The sequence below is a fragment of the Parasteatoda tepidariorum genome, chromosome 1, assembly GCF_982258835.1.
Source record: "Parasteatoda tepidariorum strain Cologne lab strain chromosome 1, Ptep-v5.0, whole genome shotgun sequence".
In the NCBI taxonomy this organism is placed as follows: Eukaryota; Metazoa; Arthropoda; class Arachnida; order Araneae; family Theridiidae; genus Parasteatoda; species Parasteatoda tepidariorum.
This window is the reverse complement of record NC_141755.1, coordinates 69,576,256-69,596,880: the sequence shown is the minus strand read 5'-3', so window position 1 is coordinate 69,596,880 and position 20,625 is coordinate 69,576,256. Positions and strand designations below refer to the sequence as shown.

Sequence of the window (20,625 nt, the reverse complement as noted above, 5' to 3'; positions counted from 1 at the left end):
TGATGAAAGCATCATGTTTGATTGCCATATGCATACATTTATTTTTATTGTCCATTAAGTTTAAACGTTTGTCTGAGGGTGATATGTAATCAAGATTTAAAAATACACAATTTCTTTAAGACATATAGAAAACAATTTTTTTTTTTTTGGAAGATCAGATTTGAACAACCAGATTAATAATAATAAGAAGGCTTTAAAAAGCTTAGGTTAGCAAAACGCTTTTTTTTTGTCATACTATTATCTTGTATAGTATTTAAGAAACTTTCGAAAATTAAACTAATTTCATTATGATATAAAAATTAAACACGTATAAAAATTAAAGTTCAGAAAAACGCTTAGTAAAAATTTCGATGTTTCTTTCAAAAATAAAATTTTTCTATAAAAACGATTACGAGAAAATTTAAAAATTTACATTTTCGTAATTATTGCATATTTTATATTAATTGAAACCCGAAAAAGTAGAAAAATATACCATTTAATACATATTTTATATTGCAAAAATGTACCATGGCAAAATATGACAGACAGTGGTTTCTAATGTGTGTTATAACATATTTGTGTTTGGCATCAGTGTTTCACAAAGAACGTCCATGATGTGTGGGCGATAAGTGATTTATACTTAAGCACGTAGTCACTAACATCCCCGGACCTCACACCATGAAGTTTAATGTCATTAAGTTACGTCAGAAACACAAGAAGAATCGAACATTTGAAACTGGAAAAAAGAAACATTAAACATTTCTCTTTAATTTTTACTAATCTCTGGAACTTACAAGGTAAGATCTCCGTGATGTTGCTTTCAGTTATCCCAGAGACTCACCTCGTGGTTGCTAGACAGTAGTATTTATTAAAATATGTGTAATAGTTTCAAATACATAAATTTTTAAAATTCGGTCATATATGTGTTTGTGCTTACCTTGCAAAATACTATAAGCAAAAATTCTTAACAAAAGCCAAGTGGAAAAAGTAGTTTATTAAGGGATGGCCGTGCTTAAGAGGCGGTGAACTGGATGGAACTCAGGGCTTTAATGGAAAGATTCAGGTATCTGCTGCAAGTTTTAACGAAAACTGGGCAGATGGTACGCGAGAAACAAGATAAACACCACAAAAGGGGGCAACTCGAAGAGTATAACTCATATTCTGTAAAGAAATTCCCAATCAAATTACAGTAACAGGCTAAAACTCTGATATACCGTAATTTTATGGTAATAAAAGTATAATAATTGAATCCCTCTAATTAAATACATATTACAGTAAAAATTACGATATAACATATTACGGTAAAAATGGATTTTAAGGAAAAATGGATGCACCCGAAGTGCCGATACATAATACCGTAATTTAATCCGGAATTTTTGACAGTGTAGTTCACGGAATCATTTGTTAAATGGTTTACAAAACTGTTTGTAACAACACTTTTGTAAGCCTTTAACGACTCGTTCCCTTTTTGGAGATTTTAATCTTGGCTGTAGTTAGTCCCAATTATAGCACAGGCTTTTATTTCATTTTAAAAATGTATTACTTAAACTAAGACAATGTAAGAAACCAAGTTTGTTTTATTTTTTAAAAAAAATGCTAAACAAAGGAGTTGATCGTATAACGTTGCTGGATTGGAAAATGCCCTCTGGCAGAACACGACATTAAAAAAAAAAAAAAAAATTGCGAGTTCATATACCGTTTGGTAACGTGGCGAATGCAGTTGGCGTGAAAAGGTACCGAGTAAAAATTACCAGAAATTTACTAATGAACATAATTATGTTTTTCAATATTTCACATTCGTAAGTTTGTAATATTTTTCATTTGTAATTGTAATTCGTTAAGTATTCTCTTTCAAAAATTTAAGCGTGTTATGCAGCTGAAATTTGAAAATGCAGCTAATACGTTTTACCTAGCTGAGAATCACTAAAAACCATGTCACGCCCCTATATCAAGGATCGCACCTATATTTAGTACATTGTATTATATACAATATTTAAATAAAGAAAGCATAAAATGTGAAGGAAGAGAAGTAAAGGAAACAATCAATGATACAACAATAAGATAAAGAAAATAAATCAATTTTTTTTTATCAATATTAAAACAACTTAAAACAATCTAGAGGTATCAACTTCACGGTCTCTTAAATGATCCCAAAAATGAGTTGCCAAAACCATTATTCTTAAAGTTTGAGTTATAAAGTGTAATAATAAACACTTCATCAAATACCTTGAAAATGAGTGAAAAGACAGTAAAAAATGTATTCTTTCCAGATAGAGTGAACTGTGACTTTGAAAAGTAAACAAACACCAATGAATTGAGAAACAATTATAATTGAAAACAATAGAAGGACATCCTTTTTAAAACACGGAAAGAATTTTTCTTTGCAATTGTAATAGCGGTAACGGATCTAAAATGCTTCGCAGCAAGTTGAAGTCAATTGGCTTATTTATATTAATTCATCATAAGATAAATAAGTCACTTGTTAGTAAGTGTTATATAAATAAGTGTTTTTATCATTATTGTTGTTGTTTTGAATTATATTACTCTTAATCTATACTTCTAGTTTACACCATTGCAATGTTTAAAAAAAAATTGGTGTATTGTTGCCACTATTTTTGGTGTTGAGAAAAACTAAAATTTTTCACAGTGCATGTTGTCTCATTTTTTTATTTATTTTTTCATTGTTATAGTTTTATTTATTTATTTATTCATTTTTTGTTTGTTTGTTTATTGACAACACATATTTTCCTGCGCATTAAAATCAATTTATGGCTTCATGGCAAAAACATTTAGATTATAAGACAAGCACATTTTTAGTAATATATTCGCACTAGTTCATATAAACAATTGTTATTTTGTCAATTTTATATAATTTTTTTTCACGATAACTACAGTTTTGTACTTAAAAATGAGTTTAGTTTACCTCTACAACCAAAAATTGTGGTCACTAATAACCAAAATTGTTTGCAGAATGCAAACATTATTGTTATTTAATGATATTTTAATTAACGTTAAAAATTTTAAGCAATGTAAATTTGTTTTTATATATATTTTTTAGATGTTTCCGAAAATTTTAAATTTTATGTGATTTTTATTATTATTATGTTTCAATGTTCATGACCAAAAAAAAAACAACTTAAAAACGAGACAAATAAATTTTGATTTATTTTTCATTTGATAATTTTTTATTTCTCCAAAATGAACTGCTCGAAATTTATTTAATTCAAAATTTCACAATTTTTTTTGTGGAATACATAAAAAATAAACAAATAAATGAGAAATAATTTTTTTAAGTCAGCTTTTTCCAGCTACGGAATCCGAAACAATCAAATTTCTTTTGGACCTACTTTTACATGAAGTTCATCAACAGGTGTATGTTACGGACGGGGAGTGTCGATGAAGCTTCAAAGCAGTCTAGGGTTGCATTTTAAAGCTTTTATTATGACAAAAAACACTTAAGTGGCAGTACAAAATAATTAGAGCTGGAACATCTTAATGAGCTCGCTCCCCGTAGCCGTTCAGTGAGAGAATGTAAGGGAGTCTGCTTACTTACAGGTGGCGCTGCATGGCGTATGCAACACTCTGTCATCCTGACTTAGTCGGTCTCCGACTAATTGCTTCAAAGGTAAATATTAAACATTATTAAAGGTAATAAACATAAAATATTGATGACAGAAATATTTTGACAATTGAATTGAAATATAAAACAATAAATTTATGAAAATTTAAATCTTAACTAATCTTAAATAAGTAATAAAAAGATATTTTCAAATATATAAATCCACAAATTTTTTTTTCTCACTTCTGAAAAATACGATCAATATGAATATATAGATCATTAAAATAGAAATTTGTCATTATATTCAGTTAAATATGTTCAATTAATTTTTGATTTATGCAATAAAATCCAAAATGAAAATAAATTTTAAAAAAAAATCGAAAGTCTGTGTAAAAGTTCTTGCACAGTTAAAAAGTTCATATAAAAAAAAGGAAAAAAAGTTTATGGATCTTCCCATGGTTTCATTAAGTCTGCTGATGTGGATGTGACAGTTGGTCCTTCTCCTATACCGATCTTGTGAACATCATATCTATCGTTGGGTCTAATTTTTGTCACTGTGTATGGACCGAAAAATTTTGGTCGAAGTTTCAAACCTGTCCCGAATTGGGTTCGTTTGATGGCAACTCTGTCGTGGAGCTTATACTTCGTTGCTGTCTTTCGTCTAGTATTATAATTGTGCTTGGTTTTTTCTTGCATCTCAAGTATATTGCTTTTTGCTTCTTTTCGCATTTGTTGTTGATTTTCAAGTAAAATATGTATGTGCTCTTCTTCGAGAATTTTCTTGATGTGCAGGTCTTCTTTATTCCTCATCTTAACTCCTGTTAAGAGCTCGAAGGGTGTAAACTTTGTTGTTGAAGAAACAGTGCTGTTGATTACACGTTGGATTGCTGGTACATGCTTGAACCATTTGCTGGGGTTGTCAAGGGATAACTTGGTGATGACTGAGATTATCGAAGTATGAAATTTTTCCACCTGTCCATTCCCACGTGGCTGACCTGTGGTGATTGTGACATGATCAATTTGTTCGTCTTCACAGTACTTCTTGAATTCTATTGAGGTGAATGCGGATCCTTTATCTGAGATGATTCTTCTTGGATTTCCAAAAGTAATTTGTTGCAGTTGTAGTTTATCCAAGGCATCTTTAGCTGATGTTGACTTGACTGGATAAATCCATAAGAATTTGGTGAAAGCATCTACGACGGTGTAAATGTATTTGTAATTCTTATGTGTACTGGGTAAGGGACCAAGAAAATCTATGTGGTATGTATCAAGAGGAATGTCTCCTTTTGGGATGGGATGTAAGAAACCTTCTTGTTTTCCTACTTTACGTGATGAGAGTATACATGGAATGCAATTGGAAATTACGTTTTCAACAGTCTTTCGCATGTTTGGAAAATAGAATTGTTGTTTTAGCAAATTTTCCGTTTTAATTATGCCAAAATGTCCTTTAGAATGTTCAAGTTGTACAATTTGTTTTTGCATGTCAAGTGGAACTACCAAAAGTTCTTGATCATTGACTATTTTGTAAAGCACATTGTTTTTTAATGTATAATCAGGTGCTGAAGAATTATTAATTAGTTGCTTTATACTTGCTGTAAACTCATCATTGATTTGTGCTTCTCTGATTTTCTGTGTTGATTCGTTGTATTGTATTACCATAACTGGATAGCGGCTAAGAGCATCTACATGTTGCATTCGTTTACCTGGCCGATGAAGTATTTCGTAATCAAAATCTTCTAAGAAGAGTGCCCATCGTGCTATTTTGGGTGGTAGATCTTTTTTTGTCATTGTCTTTTGAAACGCCTGGCAATCTGTATATATTTGGAATTTTGTGCCTATTAGATAGTGTCTAAATTTTTTTAATGCTGTAACTATCGCTAAAACTTCTAATTCGTAGCTGGAATATTTCTCTTCTTGGGGAGAAGTTTTACGACTCATGTATTATATGGGATGGAAATTGTTATCAGAGTCCTTTTGAAGGAGTATAGCACCAAATCCTTTAGCACTGGCATCACAGTGGAGTTGTAATGGAGTACCTTGCTGATAAAGATGTAAAACAGGTTCAGATGATAAAATTTGTTTCAGAGAAATGAAAGCTTGTTTCTGTGCAGGGCCAAAAATAAATTTGACTTTGTTTCGTAGAAGGTCGCTTAAAGGTCTTGCAATTAGTGCATAGTCTTTGATAAATTTTCTAAAGTATCCGGTTAGTCCTAAAAATGATTGAACATGTTGAGTTGTTTTGGGTTCTGGAAAGTTCATGACGGCGGTTGTCTTAGTTGCTGAAGGGCGAATGGTGTTTTGCTCAATAATATGTCCAAGAAAGGTTATCCTACGCTGTAGAAAATTGCACTTTTTGAAATTAAATTCTACACCATAACTAGAAGCTACTTCAAATACTTTTTTGAGTTTTACAATTCCTTCACTCTTATTTTTAGAAGGCACTATGATATCGTCCATATAAATTATAACAGTACCATCATTTAAAAGATCTTTAAAAATAATTTGAATGTATTTTTGGAATACTGAGGGAGAGTTACACAAGCCAAAAGGAACTTTGTTAAATTCGTATTGTCCAGTTGGTGTTACGAAGCTGGTAAATTTGCGACTGTCAGGTTCAATTGAAACATGGAAATAACCGTTCCTAAGGTCAAGGTTGGAAAATAACACTCCTCCTTGAAGTCTATCAAAAATGTCATCAATGAGTGGTAATGGGAATCTCTGTTTAATTGTTTTGGAATTAAGAGCGCGATAATCTACGCATATTCTTGTTGACTGATCTTTTTTCTTAACAAGAACCAAAGGTGCGGCGTAATCGGACGAACTTTCAGAAATAATTCCATCGGTAAGCCATTGGTCCATTTGGTTTTCAACGATAATTTTTTCTGTTTGGCCTAGCCTTCTTGGTCGTAACGCGATAGGTTTATCGTCAGAAAGAATTATTTTCATTTGTAAGTTGGTATCTTTAATTTTGTTTGGCTTATAAGATTTAATAAGTTGTTCAATTTCAGTACGCGTATCGGATTCTAAATGAGATAAATCAACATCGGTGTAAACTATATTTATATTAGATAAACAATAGTCTTTATTTTCAATAAACGCATTTTTAATCTCTTTATTTTCCGGATTAGAAGAATTAAAATCGTTTGTTTCTGTTTCGGCTGACGAAAAAATATCGGTTTCGGTTTGTTTGTTTACATCGGAAAGAGCACGGTGAACATTGGATGTGACGCAGCGATCACGTGTTTCGGTAGTATCCGCTTTCCTATTAGATGCAGACGTCATTGAATCAAACTCATTTATTTGTTTTTCAAATAAATTTTGAGTAGAAGTACTTTTGCATTCGCATAACAAATTTTCGGTTTCAGTTTGAAAAGGGAGTGGTTCATTAGTATTCTCCATCTCAAAGAAAGACTGACCTTCGTCTAACTGACGCCACTGTATTGCACCCTTGTCGGATCTATTTTTAGAAACTGGGGGAGAAAAATTATCGTTTTCTGTATTGGAAATGAAAGAATTTTTATTTACTTTTTTAGACATTGAGTTTAATTCGAAAGTATTTTGTTGTTCGTTTTTAGGCAAAGGAAATTTAGTTTTAGAATAAGGAGAAATCATGTTTTCTTTTGAAATTCGATCATATTCTTTTTTTGCTTCATTTAAATCATCCAAAATATTTGGGGGAATTATTAAATCACAATAAAGATTTTTACAAACAGCTGCCGTTACTGTTATGGGATTTTCACGAAAGCTTGGAAGCGCTAATTTTATTTTTGAAAGTTCAGCTTGTACTTCATTTCCGAAAGCACAAGTTAATTGAACAGTTCCGACACTTTTAGTTTTGGAGGTAATTAAGTGTTCTCGTACGCAAATAATATTGGCACCGGAATCAACTAACGATTGAACAACAAGTTTATCATTAACGAAAATTTTTTCATATTGTAATTCATGCTTAGACTCATTAAATATTTTAGCTTCGACTTTGCAAACAGGGTCTCGATTTGAGTTAAATCTACGATTTGAATTAGTTTCGTTTCTGTGAAAGCTTTCGCGCGGATTATTTCGTGATGGGTTTTCTGTAGAATTCCTCTCATATGAATTACGATTAGAGCTTTGAAATGAGTTATTTTTTTGCTTGTACTCGAACGGTTGTTGACGGTAGTGTTTTATTTCGGCTAAAGATTTCCGTTTCGAAACAAAGTATACATCGCATTCTTTCGCTAGTTCAGTTGGTTTAAACCAAGTTTCGTTTTGGCGTATCGCAATATGTTGTTGCGTTTCACGATCGAGGGTAGAAAACAATTTATCGGCTATCATTAATTCGCACAAGCTTTTATAATCATTAACGTTACGAAGGTTACAATAGTATTCAAAAGAGCTTGTCAATCTTGACGAAAATTGTACGTGTGATTCATTAGGTAATCGTTGAGCTCTTCGGAAATTAATTAAGCATTCCTGGGGTGTTGGCTGAAATTCTCGTAATATAATATTTTTAAATTTTTCGTAATCTTGGAGTTCGTTTTCCGAAATGTAAAGTAAAATACTATTTGCTTTTTCACCGAGAATATTTATTAATATTTCTGATTTGAATTCTGGCGGAACATTTTTGGTGGTAAACGCGCGTTCTAAAGAATGAAAGAATAAGTTAAAATTTTCGGGTTTAGTAGGAATCGGCATACTAAGAGTTTTAACTGATTTAATTAGACTTTCTAGATCTGAAGATGATGTAATTATCGCGTTTGTGTTTTCGGAATTATTTTGATTTGAGCCGGAGTTAATTAATGCTAATTCGATTTCTTTTTCGATTTGGGCTAACTTGATTTTTTCTTTTTCGCATTGTTCTGCTTCTTTTCTTTCTTCGACGATTAAATAAATCATGTCTTTAACAAATTCTGGTTCATTTTTGAACGTATCAGTTTTTTCTATAAGTTCTTTTAAACAAATAATAGTAGCATTTTCTGGAATATCTATTCCTAATTCCTTGACGGTATTAACTAAATCTTCTTTTTTAGTATTTCGATACATATTTGATAATAAAAAGGATTGATCCTACCTTGTTTGAAGATATCGGTGTTTGTTGATATAAGTATTCACTACTGTTTCACTACGATGCTACGACTTTTATCGTTGTTGACGTTGAATGCCGTGACTTATGTAGAAGAGAAGTATCGATTTCTTAATTCGTTGAATGTTGATGTAAAGATTTCTTAATTGTGGACGGGAAATTGGTCACACAGGTGGTTGATGGCTTTGTTGTAGAACGTAGTTGTGGAAGATATTTCTTTAGACACTTAGGCGGGGAAATTGGCCTCTTGAGTTGTTGATTTTTCGCTGTAGAAGATATTTAGATCTGGAAATATATCATAGGCGGTGGAATTGGCCTTTTGAAGTTGAACATTTGTCAGCAATAGTTCGATGTTTTCAAAGCGGGAAATTGGCTCTTCAGTGTAGGCGGGAGGATTGGCCTTTTGTAGTTGAATATTTTTCAGCAATAGTTCGTTGTTTTCAAAGCGGGAAATTGGCTTTTCAGTTCAGGCGGGAAAATTGGCCTTTTGTAGTTGAACATTTTTCAGCAATAGTTCGTTGTTTTCAAAGCGGGAAATTGGCTTTTCAGTTCAGGCGGGAGAATTGGCCTGCGTAGATAAAATTGTTCGAAGATATTTTGAATTATGCGGCGGGGTTATTGGCCGACTTATGAAGTAGAGTTATTGCGCCATTTTGTTTGGGCGGCTATCGCTTTCAATTTTAAGCATCAGGTTCCGATGACCGGGTAGAGCCCCCATGTTACGGACGGGGAGTGTCGATGAAGCTTCAAAGCAGTCTAGGGTTGCATTTTAAAGCTTTTATTATGACAAAAAACACTTAAGTGGCAGTACAAAATAATTAGAGCTGGAACATCTTAATGAGCTCGCTCCCCGTAGCCGTTCAGTGAGAGAATGTAAGGGAGTCTGCTTACTTACAGGTGGCGCTGCATGGCGTATGCAACATGTATATGTGCTAACAAAAAATAAACGTCAAATTAATTTGGAAGCTTCTTTTTTATTGTTCTATCAATAACAGTTTCAAAATTAAATTTTTATGTTTGGTAGTTGAATAGCTAATTTAAAAAGCGGTGTTCAGTCCATTAATTTTTGGCGTATGGACAAGTCGAATTGAATAAAATAAACTTAATCATGGTTTTCAGAAAAGAACTGTTATAAATTGTGAGAATAATTATCAGACAAAAATAATTCTTTTATCTCGAATTCGGTTGTTTTATTATGAATTTTAAAATTTGATGAGAAATACTGATGCAATCATTTGTAAATGCGCATCTTTTTAGGTACTTATTCAGTAGATAATTAATGGGAAAAATATCATTTTTAAAATTAGCCTTATTTCTTTTTTGTTATTGACATTTTACTTCAAATTAATTTCATAAAATATTCCAATATTATATAAATAACCGATTATTGGTTGGATACAAACTTATTAGGAGTTTCAGAAATCATTACTGGTTGAAACAAGCAGAAAAAGTCATAACTCACCGATCCCCAGTATCCTTTGCACGGAACATTTTTCTGAAACCACTGCTTTAAGTTATCACAAATTTCCATTGGACCTGAATTGGCAAATTTGAGGCTCTCAGTTTGCACTTCGAACCACATGTTTTGCATGCCTAGTGTAAATTTTGGTGTTGATGCAACAAAATTGAAAGCTTTTCAACCACAGAAGTGAAACCATGCCCCAAAAATTTTCTTAATGTTTCTAAAATGACAAGAATGCGTGAAATACATTGTTACGTTAAAATAGTTTACTATTTTCGTTAACCGCAGGAAAGGTCATTACAAGACCTAGAAATCTCACTAGAATGTAGTAAGAAGAATTTAAACTACGCGGTTAGTAAAAATGCCACGGAAGTACAGAGAGTGGGTTGTCAAAAATTTTGTATTGATGATGCAATACTCTGAGACCATGCCATGAGACCATGTAGATGTTCGCGTTCAATGTTTACTTATATACTATGCCTTATAAATTTAAAATAAAAAAGAAGTAGATCAAATGTAATAATTATTTATGCAAAACGTTTTTTTAAATGCTTAAAAATTGCGTCAATTATTTCCAGATTAAAATTGCATTTAAAAAAGACAATAGAACATATAAATTGCATGGAATTAAAACGCCTTTCTCGGCACCTTTACTCCAAACAACGAAATTTAAAATGATGCATCTTCTTAAAATGAATAAACTGTATGTCTGAACGCATTTATGAAGTATAAAAAGTAATTAAATAGATATTGAAGAGGATTAAAAAATTATACCCGAAAGTTCATGATGAGCAAATGATGGTTACCAGCCGTTGAAATCATTCTTTGAAAAAACCGATTAAAATTTATTTCTAGTTCCTGATAAAACTGAAACATAGTTTCAGATTTAGATAAAATTCTTTGCAGAGAAGGAAAAAAATATTCTTAATCATGGGATAAAGATAAAAACTGTTTAAATGCGATTTATTACAATGAACATATAATTTTCTGATAAGCAGAACTTTTATAAGAATTAGGAAATCAAAATATAGGGAATCAGTTTAAAGATAAAAAAAAGAAATACAAATTATATAGGGAAAAAAAAAAGAAATATTTTAAATTAATCTTGATAAAAACATTATACTTCAAGCAGTTAGAGCTTAAAATTATTTTTATTAATAAATAACGAAAAAAAATGAATTAAAATGTTTTTTTGTGAATAACATTTTAATTAGACATTACGATAAAATTAATTTAAAAAATATTTATTTTTTACAATTTCCGAGAATTTTTATTTTAAATTGCTCATTGTGCTAATGTTAAAAAAAAACTACAGACTTTTCTACTTGTGCGGAAATAATAGAATATTCTCAAATCACAATAAATACACAAAATAAAAAAATAATAATAAATTTGAAAAAACTTATACAATAATTATTTGCATGATGCTGTCATATTGAAATTATGTTTAAGATTGATGAGGGATATCCAAAGTAATAAAGATTCTTTTTTTGGGGGGAATTTGGAAAACAAGTTTCTTCTTGGAAAGTATTGATTGTATGTGGTTGATTGTTCTGGGAAGTAATGGAAAAACTGTTACTGATATTATTTGTTGCTATATGCGACGAGAACGAAATAAAAACAAACCGTTCAGCGAAAAGTAAAAAGGATACATTTCTGAGTTGGAGTTTGTATTTTGATCATAACTTAAATAGTGCATTAAGGAAAGTGAACATGGCATGAAATGCCTGTTTGGAAAAATAGGAAAAACTCAAAACCTATGAAGCAAGCGCGTTTAAAAAAGAAATGAGGGGGGAGGGAGGACGAAGTTTAATATGAAATTCGTCTAGAAAAAAATAAACATACCTTGAAATGGTGTATTTACAAATGAATATAGTTTAAAATATCTGTTGCAGAAAAAGGGTAGAATAAGGAAGAATAGCTATTTAAAAAAACGCACGTTATTCCGTTTTTTTAAATTTTTGTTATAACTGTATGTATTTCAAAAGAATTTCATAATAAATATAGAAATTATAAAAATTAATAATAAATATAGAATCTACTGTTTTAAACTGTATAGTTTTGATTTAGTTATTTGTACCTTTTTCAAGGATAATGTTGGTGTTAAAATATTTGGTTTACTGTTTATTATTAAAATGACGTATTTTGTGCAAATTCAGTTTTATTACCCCATATTTCAGTTATGTTCGTTTCCTTTATTACGCATTTTCAGTTATTTCCATTTAAGCACGTAATTCATGTTATGAGAAATTAAGGGCCAATTCTGGGAGATTATAAGAATTTGAAAATCAGTAATAAAAACTAAGAAAACGTAGGTAGAACACTTTTAGAACATGAAAATTTGTAATAAAATTTAATAAACGAGCAGTGTTATGTTTATGTTACAAAAACAAAGGTTTAAAAGTGGTACATTTTTAGAATCATAGTTAAAGACCGAAAGTGGATTATTCTCAAAATCAGAAACTATGTTATAAAAACATAAAGAATCTTAGCGCGATACTTTACGAACCCTCAAACTTGCAATAAAAATTAAGAAACAAAACTGAAAAATAGCAGTTCACCACTTTTTAGAAGGGCTTTAAAAACAGTTTTCGAACTAAGAATTTTTTTCATGATTTTAAGGATTTGTACTAACTTAATCGTCGTATGATAAATTTATATAAAATAAAACAAATAAAAGAATAACACACGTTATGAAATATGAACTGTTTTCAAGATAAAATCAAAATTAGTTATTTATTTCAAAAATGCAGAATTTATAACAGAAAAGTATTGTGATATAACATGTGCTAAGCAAGACGTGTTCATGGCTCACTGTGTTATAAAGCAAAATAAACGACGTCGTGATTGTCAGCAAAAAGTCGCGGTAATTGTTTAAAGAGGGATAACAAATATCGCCACCCGTGGTGTTCAGACAATGCCCATCGCGTGATGATGTCATCCACAAACAAATCCCGAATTAATATCTTCTTTATTCTTAAAAGAAAAAGAAAAAAGAAAGACGGAAACGGAAGGTCGCTTCTTCGGCTATTTCGTGACATAAGTATACCTTCCTATGAAACTTCTTTCTTTTAACATTTCCTTTGAATTTCTATGTCTGTTCAGTTTTATTATGAAAAATTAACAGTCCTCTTATCTATTCTTGAAATATATTGAAAAGTTAAGAGTAAAATAGGGATAAAAAGTAATAATGTGATTGCATGCTGTAACGCTTATCAACGCATCTTTCAGTTTAATTTTTTAATACAGATTTCTAAATTCTTAAAATGCCTCATAATTGGTTTTTGAATTCTCATTACAGGTTTCCAGGCTTTAAAATGTCCCATTTTTATTTCTAAATTTCTTATTCCAAATTTTAAAGGTATTAAATGCACCACTTTCGGTTTTAATTTATTATTGCAGCTTTTCAGTCTCTTAAAATATCCCATTTTTGGTTCTTACAGGTTTTCAGTCTCTTAAAATATCCCATTTTTGGTTCTTATTACAGGTTTTCAGGCTATTAAAATGTAACAATATTACCTTGAATTTAGCTAGTTGGGCTCAAAATTGACACAATATGGGACCAACATACCATAGGGACCAATATTGGGATGTCCAGATTTTTTAATATTGGTCCTAGAATGGCCTATTTAGGGCCTACATTGGCCAATATAGAACCTATATTGGCTAAATAATGGATATGAAATATCGGGTAAATCAGATAATTCTATATAGTACCGATATAGGTTGTAAAGTGGCTGTGAAATATCGGGTGTATCGGAAAATTCTATATGGGCCAATATCGGAAAATGACGGCCGTTTGAAACCTTATTGAGCCAAGATTCATGAATATTGGTCTTAAAAAGGACCCAAGTTGTTTTGCAGCTAGGGATCTAGGAATAAGCTCTGAGACGGCTCTAGGGTTAGAGTGCTGATCGATTCGTGTTCAGTCTACTTAAGGATGAAATCCAGATGAATAAATTGTGTAATATCTTGCTGCAAAATCAATACGGTACTAAATTGAACCATATCATTGTAATTATTAAACTTACTTACAGGATAGAATGGTCCAACTTAAATGAAAACATAGTTCTAGATAAACCTTATTAAAGTTGCAGCAAATTTTTTCCGTTGCTCGACCTTGAACTGATTATTTTGAAGTGTGAATACCACTTTAGTGTGTGTAAATTTCCAGGATAAAGTTGAAATAAGTAAACTACAAGATATCTTGTAGTAACCATATTTAAACCATATCATCGTATTAATAAAACTTACTTATTCGATAAAATGGTTCAACGTAGATAGAAACATGGCTCAGTTTAACCCCTTATTCAAGTTGTAGCAAATTTTCACCGAGTTACAGTTTAAGATACCAATATTATAATTTGAGTTTAAGCCGATTTTTACTCAATAAAATAGTTTAAATGCGATTTTAGGTAATGTATAAACTACAACGGTGAAATTCAAACAGATCAATTATATAGTATCTTCGTAAAGAAAAAGAGAAAATTAAAATGCATGCAGAGAAAAGTTTAAAAAGAGTTCAATAAGTCTAAAAAGTTTAGATAAAAGTGCAAATAATATTTCCTTGAAAATAACAAGAAAAAGGAAAACTTTTTAGAAGAATGCTTTTATAGAAACGTAAATTACAAGGATTAAATTCAATTCAGAGAAATAAAATATTGTATTCAAATATGTTTTTCTTAAATAAAGAAAATAAACAACAATTCAGTATAAAAAAAATACAAATTTTGAAAATAAATATCAGACCACCGCCACGATAAGTACCACTTTAAGAACTTGCAAATCGTAATTTTGTCTTGTCCTCTACATTACCATCAGCGCAAAACTGCTTATTAAACGTAATGCAGCAACGTTTTGAACACCTAAAAAAAATCAGCCAACCCTGACGTTTCATAGAATCCAAATATGGTTCTATCCCTCTATAATATGTAGGTCGGTGTGGTCCAATCTATAAGTACTACTTAAAGTTAAACGCATTTAATCTAAACATGTAGTTGAAAAGAAAAATTCCTTTTCACATTAATGTTCAATTATACATTTGGGCGTTGAAATGAGCATGGAAATATTCGCAAAAACTCACTTGTCTAGACAATGGTACTTGATTCTAGGAGCGATAAGTACAATTAAATAATAATTTTGAAGTTTTTAACGAAATAAGTAGTTTTTATACGTGTAAAATAGTCAATATCTAACAAGGGATGATTCATTGCTCAGACGAAAAGCACAGTTGTCTAAAAAAGTAACTTAAAGATTTTCCTTCTTAATCCGAAAATTTAATATTTGCACTTTAAAAGGATAAATTTAAAAGATTGAAATATGAAATTAGAATAAAAATACTACAGTTTTGAGTACTAAATACGAATTCCAGCTTAATTCTGCATTTTACAATTATTTATTTTAATAACAGTTTATTAACGGCATTAAAACTCTAACGAGAAATTGTTTGAGATATTTTTTTTTACATTATCTTAAAGGTGACCTTCACAGCTGTGCTATGTATCACATGTTAAGCGAAATTTCTACGATTGTTTACAAGGAATTTGCCCTAAATTAAATTTTCAAAAATGTATATCTATGTAAACAATGGAAAAGAGACAAAATGTTTTACATGCATTCCATATTAAATGTTTTATGTATTTCATATTAAATGTTTTATGCATTTCATACTAAATGTTTTACATTATTTCAATATCAAAAAAAAAGACTAATTGTAATAAAAAAATCAGCTTCAACGCTTAGGAAAATGAATAAAAAAATATAAAATATGAACAAGTTTCGAAACAAAATAGTTCGAAAATGATTTAACAAGAAACTATGCCATACTATATGGAAAAACTACTTTGTAATCGATTTTTGTAAAATCAACAATAAAATCTTATAATTTGTGATAAAATTTGGTAGATATGGTTAAATTAGGTAATTTTATCTTGATACCATGCAATATGTCCGAAAACCCATCTATTTGGTTAAATTTACTTTTTAGTTTTGTATTTCTTACGAAAGGTGTGGTAATAAGAACTATCATTTAGAATGCCAGAATTTCCAGTAAACCGTTACCATAAGATTGGAATAATTACTAAATAAATGGTTTAAGTACCATGTAATTCTGTTTTTTTTTAAAAACCACAATTATGTTTTTGTTATGTGAATTGTCATTACCATACAGTATGGTATTTATACCAGGTAATTTTTTTTTCTCCGCGTGATGACTACTTGCTGAAATGATGTTGTTTTGATGAGGAGGAGCTATTCTCCCGTTGTTTTCAAAAGTAAAGAATATAATTTTCCGCAATAATGTTAAAAAAGAAAAATTAAAGTAATATTCTCCACATTACACTTTTCTAAACACTAAAAGCGGACTGAATTAAAGTTTAACAATTAGAGTGATTATATAAGTGTAAGAAAGATTTCTAATCTGAAAGATTTATAATCATCAAACAAGTTCGGCATTATACCAATATAAAGATTTGCACGCTAAAATTTCAAAACTATTACTAAAAATAAGGGCCATCGACAAATGAAAAGTCGGTCATCTCGATTATGAAATAAAATTAAAATGTATTTTAAACGGTGTAACTTGAGAACATTGAAGCATGGTGAGGCACATTGAGTTATGCCCAAAATTTACAGCTCACCGAAGTGTCACTTAATTTGGACTGGCCTTAATAACTTAACCAATCAGGAAATATGAAACTCCGGAAGATAAAATCAGACCTTCGCATAAACTAAAACACAAAATATAATAATTAAATAAACAGTGTGGGTATTTGCAAATGGTAACTTCCACATCTCAAACATCACATCTCTGACCCTATTACATTCATTGAAGTCCTTGAATACAGCACATTTCTGAAAGTTGAACCAGTTTTGTCTACTGCGAAGATCGTGGGTAGACATCGGAAGACACACGGATTATCAAGACATATAATCATCAAAAGGCAAACAATGACGTCACATTTAAGCAAACATGTAAAAATCAGTAGCTGCTTTACGTAAATAATTATAAATGTGTCGTATGTTTAAGTGGCAATACACTCAGCCAGAATCCGGCTAAACATGTGTAATATTGTTCATCACATATTTTCTCCCTCTGCTTTATTATTCACTATTTATTTTTACACTTTTACGTTACATCGTTTTCATTTCAATTTCGTTTTGAACCACCAAATTAATTTCTTATTTGTCTCTATATGCAAGCTATAAGCTAATTTATTAATCCTGTAGAACATTCACTATTTATTTTTACATTTTTGCGATCGTTTTCATTTCAATTTCGTTATTGAACCACCAAATTAATTTCTTATTGGTCTCTATATGCAAGCTATAAGCTAATTTATTAATCTTGTAGTACATTCACTATTTATTTTCACATTTTTACGATGGTTTTAATTTCAATTTCGTTATTGAACCACCAAATTAATTTCTTATTTTCCTCTCTATGCGAGCTATAAGCTAATTTATTAATCCTGTAATACTACCTTTAAAAACCTTCCAGATTTAAACGGAACAGAGTTTCCTCAAAAATTGTTTTAGTTATTTTCTAAAACTCTCTTAATTATATCAATAAAAATAAGGGTTAGACGTAGATTAGGTAGAGATATGATAACAATACTTTCTAGAGGAGATTAGATTAGAACATACGAAGTTAAGATATTATTTAGTGATTGACTACTATGAAATCTGCGAGTTTTCCACAATTTTTTAAAACCATTTGTACAGGCTGTGTAAAGGGGTGCTACAGGGGTTTAACACGCTCAGACGAAAAGTAGGATTTCTGAGTTCGATTTCAGATTTCTCATTTATCGAAGATCCTTTAATTTTGCATCTCCTTATCCATTATCAATTATCGATTAATGTATAGTCATTATGCTTAATGTATTTCACGAAATTCATATCAAACAAGATAATAATTTCTTCAGATTGACAAAATGTTTGCTTGAAGCATTTCCCAGGTTACGAGTTTGTCAAAAACGACGAAAATTTCGTGACTTTTTTACACTGATCATTTTTTCATGCTTTTTTTAATTATTGTTGATCCGGATTTCTTATAATCGCGATTATAATAGCAAACATGAACTATATTTACGTACAACATCGTTTATAAGTAAATCATTACTGTGTTATCATTATCTGTAATCAATAAAAGCTAAAAAATAATTGGATTTTGTTTTAACCATGCAATTCTTGCAAAAAACTGACACTTAGATCTTGTAAAATTTTATCCCTAAAATTAAACGGACAATTTTAGGTTTCTTTTCTTCATAAACTGGTTTATAGCTTATATTATTTGCTATCAGTAATAATAAAAAAAAAATTCTAAGCGGAATTATATTTAATCCGTTAAGTAAAAATAACATAGATTGGCATTGCAGATAACTTTTATAAACAGAACAGTTCAAATAATATTTAAAGATCAAATGAGCCGTATGCTCTTTTTTCAACATTTTACTGATTATATTCAACAATTAAATAAGAAATGAAACAATAAAAAAATAGCCATTCGAATAATAAAACAAATGAAAAGGGCGAAAAAAGAAACATTTGTTCTTTTTTTTTTCACTGTCGCCTGGTCGGCTGCGAAAAGATACATTAATATGTCGGTCGATGAACGAGTTTACTCACAGAGTCGACTAGTTGATTCACATAAGGTCAGTCCAATGTCATTAACCTTCATAATGTCGTAAACAATTAGTTTAGGCGTTTTCACACACACGGGTTTGTCCCATACTAGTCCTATTTGTGTTACATGTAGGTAATTAGACGTAATATCTTCTTTTGTGAAAATCACGTACGTCGGTCACATTTAATAAGTTTAAAAACCCACGCTCAGTTGCTAGCTGCAGAAAGTTGATTTAAATAATGTTATTTATAGAGAAATAGTTGTATTTGTTACAAATATGGAATACGTTTAGATGAACCTGTATTTCTGGCAAATCAAATATTGATGCTTGCATACAAATGCTATTTTGCTTGCTTGTTAATTTATTGTTGTATGAAATTGCTTTGTTTATTTAGTTTTTTAAGGAAAACCAAGTTAAAAAAAAATTTTTTTTAATCAGTCCAATCGAATTTTAACTTTTTGACATGTATTTTGTCATGAACTCATTTTGGGCCAAACGAACCATTTCAATAAATATATTTTACTAATACTGTAACTTATATTTTTTTTATTGAAAAATATAAGTCAGAGTATAATTTTATTTTTCTGCTATTGTCAATATTCTGAAGAGATCTATAAAATATTAGTAATCGGTGGAGAAATTTTTAAACTATTCTAGTTTCTTAACTTGAAATGGTTATTAACCCATTCGACTTTTTAAAAACGAATCATTTTTTCATTTGAGATTAATCCTAAGTTTTTACGGTGGATTAAAGTTGCAAGCTCTGTAAATAAAATAAAAATAATTTCATACAAGTGTTCTAGTCTTTGAATAATGGTTTGTCCATTAATTTGACCAATTGGTGCATAGACGCACCTTTCTTTCTGAAATAAAATGTTAGTTTTCATCTTGGCTCTTTGTTCGACAAGGTTTTCATACACGAAACTACTGATGTATCTTCATGAATCTAATTCAAGCATATTTCAATGAAAATAATACCATAATACCTCATTTTATAAAATTTCTGCTTTCGGTCTAAAATTGGTTAAACTAAAGTTTTCAAAAATTGAGTTGATGATAGATAATTGTGTTTGATTTAACAAAGGAATAGGATAGATAGATTTTTGCAGCGTTAACACGCAAAACTAACAAAATTGAAAAAAAAAATTATATTTCATTTTAAACTTTTCTCGAAAATTAAATTTTAGTTTTCAAAAATCAAAATAAAAATCCAATTCATTGAATTGATCTGAAAATTTTTTAAAAAAACTGTACACAGTATTATTTTCATCAACATGCAAACTTTGTTTAAAAAACAAATTGCATATTTATAAAATTTAAAGGCTACGCTTCTATTAAGCTTTATTCGAAAAATAATCAAATAATTCAAAATAAAATGAAACTTATAAATAAATTGTCCCAACGCTTCCTTTCTTATTCATACATTTTCAAAATTTCAGAGATAAATTTACAGTAATTATACGGATAAATTTTTTAAAACTATTTCAATCAAACAATTAAAACTTAATGAAACGGTATTAATGTTTTAGAAAAAACCTTAAGTGCATAATAGTTTAGCGGTAAATTTCATTGTAAGCAGATAATAATCTTCATTATAGACTAAGAAAAATCATTGTGGTTTGAGTGGTTTCTTACAAGAAGAAAAAAATTCGGGTAAAATTACTATATAGTTGTGACGTTACGGCAATAAAAAAAACAAACAAATTATATGGTATTTAAACTATTAATTTGGCGAATTTTCCGTTCATATGGTAACGGTTTACTGGAAATTTTGGCTTTCAAAATTACAGTTCAATTCTTATTACCACACATTTAGTTAAAAAAAAGCAAAACTGATGAATATAATCAACCGAATAAATATTTCTTTTACCATTTTTTAAGGTAACATGAGAAAATCATGAAATTTTACCACATCAACTAAATTTTATGCTACATATTAAAA

At 30.0% G+C, this 20,625-nt stretch overlaps 1 protein-coding gene across 3 annotated transcripts in view; it reads right to left on the bottom strand.

The window, feature by feature from the left end:
- LOC107456593 (uncharacterized) overlaps nt 1-20,625 on the bottom strand; it is an 84,732-nt gene that overhangs the window by 38,374 nt on the left and 25,733 nt on the right. The window contains exon 1 of one of the 3 annotated variants that reach the window (XM_016074498.4): nt 10,060-10,202. The exons of the other annotated variants lie outside the window; for them this stretch is intronic. Within the exon in view, the coding sequence (XP_015929984.1) occupies nt 10,060-10,088 (29 nt within the window). The 5' untranslated portion in view covers nt 10,089-10,202. Of the gene's footprint in view, nt 1-10,059; nt 10,203-20,625 lie in introns of those variants that run through there. 3 annotated transcript variants of the gene reach the window in all.